This window comes from Hyalella azteca, unplaced genomic scaffold, assembly GCF_000764305.2.
Source record: "Hyalella azteca isolate HAZT.00-mixed unplaced genomic scaffold, Hazt_2.0.2 contig13798, whole genome shotgun sequence".
NCBI classification, from domain to species: Eukaryota; Metazoa; Arthropoda; class Malacostraca; order Amphipoda; family Hyalellidae; genus Hyalella; species Hyalella azteca.
The window spans coordinates 193,572-199,571 of record NW_025943705.1 but is presented as its reverse complement, the minus strand read 5'-3'; the positions used below and the strand labels follow the sequence as shown (position 1 = coordinate 199,571).

The 6,000-nt window shown below is 35.3% G+C and overlaps 1 protein-coding gene across 1 annotated transcript; it reads left to right on the top strand.

The window, feature by feature from the left end:
• Positions 1-2,238: 2,238 nt before the first annotated feature.
• On the top strand, positions 2,239-4,107 carry LOC108674116. The gene is made up of 3 exons (XM_018162021.2): positions 2,239-2,349; positions 2,751-2,921; positions 3,846-4,107. Exons 1-3 carry the CDS (start codon positions 2,293-2,295, stop codon positions 4,062-4,064), a joined length of 447 nt encoding a protein of 148 aa, XP_018017510.1. The 5' UTR covers positions 2,239-2,292; the 3' UTR covers positions 4,065-4,107.
• The last annotated feature ends 1,893 nt before the right edge of the window (positions 4,108-6,000 follow it).

Here is a 6,000-nt window from a genome sequence, read left to right as displayed (position 1 = left end):
TGCCGGCTTAAAACGAGAATGCGTATGAGGTAAATGGGAATTGCAAGAAAGGGAGTGGAGATTGGCATGAAAGGGGGTGGAGATTAGAATGAAAGGAGGTTGGAAGAGTACCTCCTTATCACTATTATTATACTATGTACTATAGAGATAAGAACCCAAGAAAACTTCGGGTCAAATGGTGAGCGTGTCCAGGATAAAGCACTCAGCCTGGGGGCACCCGGAGATTGATGCACAACTGTTCTGATAAATAATTTAATTTAATCAAATTAAATTAACCACAAGATCCTCAACTAAAAACATATTGTGCATGTAGGTGTGAACTCCTATAGGCTAAAATAAAGCAGTAAATTCCTCTATATATAATAAAATTAATGTCGTATCAGTGCTACTTTTTACAGGTGTCAGAGTGGCGCTTTGCCCCCCGAATTTCCCGACCCATGTAGCCGGTACGACAATTATTTATGTCTACAATAAATAAATTAATATAAGAAAACTGTTGCCCTACTGATGCAAATTTGCATAATAAAAATTAGATTGTGCACCTCTGCAATAATTCTTTTGGTGATTGGAAGCAGGCATATATGTAAAGCTATAATCTCAAATCATAAGTTCGATGAGAATTGTTATAAATGCGAAATAATTGTTATACAGCTGGAATATAATAATAGTTACTTCTGTGAAACAAGTTTGTTGAACTATAATAATAATAAACAAATTTCATAAATAATTATTCTGTCCTTTGGACACGCATAAAGCTACATTCACAAATCCCATAATCCACGAAAACTGGTAAAAAGCTGGTGGTATAAAGCTGATGGTATATATAGAACAGGTGGTATACGCAAAGCTGGTGATATAAAGCTGGTGTTAGAAAGCTGGTGTTAGAAAGGTGGTGTTAGAAAGCTGGTGGTACATACAAAGCTGGTGATATAAAGCTGGTGTTAAAAAGCTGGTGGTATATACAAAGCTGGCGGTATAAAGCTGGTGTTAAAAAGCTGGTGGCATATACAAAGCTGGTGGTATATATACAAGGCTGGTGGTATAAAGCCGGTTAAGTGTTCTTCTAAAAACCTCTCAAAGATTAATGTTTTCACCAGTAAAGCAGGTGCATCTGATTCTCATGATAGCCGGCGTCATGTTGCGCTGATAAGACCCTCCCGTTATCTGATAAGCCCCACGTTAAGCTTTACCCTGGAACATCTCGCAGTTTTTCTGACTTGAGAGTGCGGTGAGGGGAATAGCAGATATTCGTACAGATATTTTCATGTTGTGGATTCAATCTGTTTAATCAAATAAAACCAATCTAGTAAACAATAACATTTCTTTATTAAAATATATTATTTATTTAATAAATCCAATATATAAGCTTATTAACAAAATTTGGATGCATATGAACTTTCAGTTTTTTTATGTTGCATAGCACCAACTCATCAAAAAACTATTGAATATCTGTTTTCGATACAAAAATCTTTAATTATTAGATTGCTATATTAAATTGAATTTAACCAACGCTTCGAATATGTTTTTAAATGCAATTGAAAATGTATAACACGAGTAACTGAAATGGTCAAATGAACGTAGTGTTTTCTCTTATATCGAAAGGAGAAGCGATTCTTTTTCGTACGTTACATTTTTATCATGGAATTATCCACTTCAATTAACGTGTGAGCTTCCTACCTTAATCAAGATTTTATTTAACAACTTCATTAACTTCTTAAATACATGCCTAAATTAACAGGTCAACAAAATATATTATGAGGAACTTATGCGTTCATTCTTGTTTTTTTCCGTTGAGCACAACAAAGCAAATATATGTTGATCAAAGTACGATCAGTTCTAACAAAAAATTTTCAACATTTTCAAAATCGATATATTACCGATAACTGATAAGGAATCAGCTTCAGAAGCTTAACCACTGATAGGGGTATAGGTGGCACATTTAAATAAATTTTACTAACAAGAGTAAGTCGCACCAACATTGGTGGATCTAAACAACGTGAATGGCGATCACAAATCAACCAGAAAAGGTGTAGGCTAACCTCTATTAAAACACCTCATATAAACACCTCAAACACCTCATATAAACACCTGTTAAGAAATGAATGTTACTTGTATTATCGAATTTATATATAACTCATACCTGCGATCTATTCTAATATATTCTATATTTCAGGATCAATTTGGTTTAAAAAAACATTTTACTGTAGATATTATTGTACGCGACATTTGATTTTTTTATTCTGATTTTGTTTTAATCTGAATTATTTATTTAGAGCAACACGTACCTTCACAATGCCGGACATATCAATTTTCCGATCCTACTCAGGGTTTGCGAAAATCGCTCAGCTGGTGAGTGTGGGGAACTAATGGGGGAAGCTGGCAAACATCAACTAGTTAATTTATTATTTTATTTTAAAAATGAATACTTTTTAACATTGCATTCATAACAAGAATACGCATTTATTCATGCCAAGTTGGTGTCGCATTCTAAGAAGCAACAAACATATTTTTTGGACCCATCGCTACATGTACACCGATTTGAGGGATTTATGGCATTTCGTAACTTTAAATTACGGCAAGACAAGTTAAGATAAATTATATTTTTATCCGGGCACTTGAAAGACACGATAAACCCATAACCATATCATATCTTGAATCTATTCTGATGATACTGGTGATGGCCAAATGGCACCGACTTACTCAATCACGAAGAATTTCTTGGAATTACAAATAATTTTTTTTTCTTGCAGTTGTCCCTGACCGTGGCGATGGCGGTATTCTTCTCGCTGCACAAGATCCACTATTCCGAAATAGACAAAACCTACTACGTGACTGCCATCACCGTATCTGCTTTCCTTCAAACTTCATTCCTGCTCATCGTTTATGTCTTCGGCGGCATAGCCATCCAAAAGACACTTTATGTGAGCGAAATTTTTTATTATATGCTTATAACTGCTGAAATAAAAAGCTGAAATTCTACAAAAGCTGAAATAACTTATAAAAGCTTAAATGCTACACATTTTTCTGGGAAAATGAATTGCAATTGCAATGCATTGAAGTTTTGTTGCAGTACTGGAGAGATTCAGATAACATCGGAGTTTTCTGTGATCAAAACTCCGTTTTTTATTGCTGTTTAAATTTGTATCATCTTAGTTCTTTTCAGGGTAAACTCTAACAAAAGTTACAGCTGCACGAGACCGGAGACCGCGTAAATTCGCCCGAATTAGTTAACAAGAGTTAACAAGTATAGTTTACATTAGTTAACGTTTAGCACAGCACAGCATAGTAATATCTACGTTGAAGAATGGGCTTAGTTTGGTTTGTCGACGACTTTTATCTTGTCTCCTGGAGATATGGAGACTGACCTTTTGACCAGATCTTTCCAAAACTGATGTTGAAGCTAAGTTATTGCTGAACATCCACCACTTGTTACTAATATTTTTCTGAGTAATATATTTAAAAGATTTTTTCCATAAAGTATTGTGAATTTTTGCATGATAAATGGTTGAACGGCGGTGTTTTTAGCGCATTTTCTCATTTTTAGAAAAAATTTCCTATTGTCCTCATCATGTCCGTCCGTCCGTCTGTCCGTGACTTCACGTTTTCGCCGACGAGAAAATGCGCTCTCTGTCACTCACTGCAGTGAGTACTGAGTTATATTTTTTACAGGAAGTGATAGTGAACAGCTTCTACTCGCTGGCGCTGCTGGTGGCAGCAATCCTGCTATTCACATCCACCACTTGTTACTAATATTTTTCAGAACTATATATTTAAAAGCTATTACTTTCCATACCATGTTGTGGATTTCTTAATGATAAATGGTTGAACGGTGGTGTTTTTTACAGGAAGTGATAGTGAACAGTTTCTACTCGCTGGCGCTGCTGGTATCAGCAATTCTGCTGTTCACCATGGCCGGTCGGGACGATGGCTCCGTGGCCAGCGGCATCTTCAACTTGTTTGCCATGGTAGCCTACGGAGCGGACGTTTACTTCGCCCTGGTCAACATGGGAGCATTTAACATTGATTTGAGCAATCTACCGACCAGTGGTGCTAACAGAGTCTAGGTAGAAATAGTTATAAATAATTAACTGTATCCGGTGTCAATTCCCTTGACCTGATAGAGATTGAGGACGAGTCAACATATGATAGACACGTGATAGATCACGCGATCAAGACCTCAGTAGTGGGCGGAAGCGTAGCTTATAAAAGGCCTAGCAACCTTAAGCAAAGCCCCCAGTAGCTGATGTCTTGATCGCGTGATCTATCACGGGTCTATCAGATGTTGACTCGTCCTCAATCTCTATCAGGTCAAGTGAATTGACACCGGACAACTGTAAATTTTAAGATTAAATGTGAATTGTCAACAGTCCGGACTGTAAGTATCTCTGCACACTGCAAATATAAGAAATTATCATTGTTTTGAGTAAAAAGATTTGGTTGGATTACAGATAATCATCTGCAAATGGTTATGTAGTCATGTGACTACAATAGGTTTCGTTTGAAACAGCTAGCTACCTCCTTTACAGTTGCATCGTACTGAATTTTGGTACAAATGGTTGTATTGGTTCGATAAAAATATTGTTGTTAACACGTTATAATGTTATTGCTGTATTGCGCTAACAATATTGTTGCTGTACTGCGCTAATAATATTGTTGCTGTACTGCGCTAACAATATTGTTGCTGTACTGCGCTAACAATATTGTTGCTGTACTGCGCTAACAATATTGTTGCTGTACTGCGCTAACAATATTGTTGCTGTAGTGCGCTAATAATATTGTTGCTGTAGTGCGCTAACAATATTGTTGCTGTACTGCGCTAATAATATTGTTGCTGTACTGCGTTGCGCTAATAATATTGTTGCTGTAGTGCGCTAATAATATCGTTGCTGTAGTGCGCTAATAATATTGTTGCTGTACTGCGCTTATAATATTGTTGCTGTACTGCGCTTATAATATTGTTGCTGTACTGCGCTAATAATATTGTTGCTGTATTGCGCTAACAATATTGTTGCTGTACTGCGCTAACAATATTGTTGCTGTACAGTGCTAATTTAATTTACTGTCAATTAAATTAGCCGAGTTTTTTTATGGCTATTCTAAACGTTTCGCAATCCCCTCCAAAAATTCAACTCGTTCACAATAAAATTATGAAAATAATTAAAGATTAAAATATTTTTGACAGTGAAGAGATATAGATAAAAATATTCACAATTGGACCTTTTTGTTGTTGTTCCCCGTCTCTTAATTACATAGCATTTACACACATTATCGTAAAATTTATCTGTATTCACGTCTAATTTATTCCTGAACTTCATTACATCAAATGTCCAAATTGTTGTATAATATGCACTGCAAATTATAAATATTTGATTTATGTAACTTGTATTTGTCGTCTTATATCGTAATAAATTGTCCGTATAATTGTAAGAAAATCAGTAGTGTAATTTTTTAAATTAAATTCTTATTAATTTTCGACAATTTTTTTCACAATTCCGTTTCAATTTTTAGATGTTGTCACAATTATCGTTGAACGCTTCTCCATTCCGGTACATACAGTGACTCGAAAAAGTTTTGGATGCATTACAGTTTTCTTTATATCTCAAGTTAATAAGCGAGATTTTACCTAATATTCGGTCAGTATATTACTAATGGTACTGCAAACATTATATGGAAAGGATATTGAAAAGTGAGCATTTTTTAGGTTTTATTCGACAAAATAGAAAAATTAACCCACGCAAAAGAATTGGATACAACAATTTAGTATTTGGTTGAGTATTCTCTATTTTGTAGTACATCATGTAGTCGCTTTTTTATATTTGCAGACGTGTTTCTTGCATACATTTGCAGATATTTTGTGCCATTCTTCTGTACAGAAATCCTTCAGTTGCTGGATATTGCTTGGATTTCTTTTTGTGAACAATGATCTTCAACACTTCCTACAAGTTCTCAATGGGGTTGAGGTCTGGAGACTGGCTTATAGGCCAAGAAAGAACATCAATT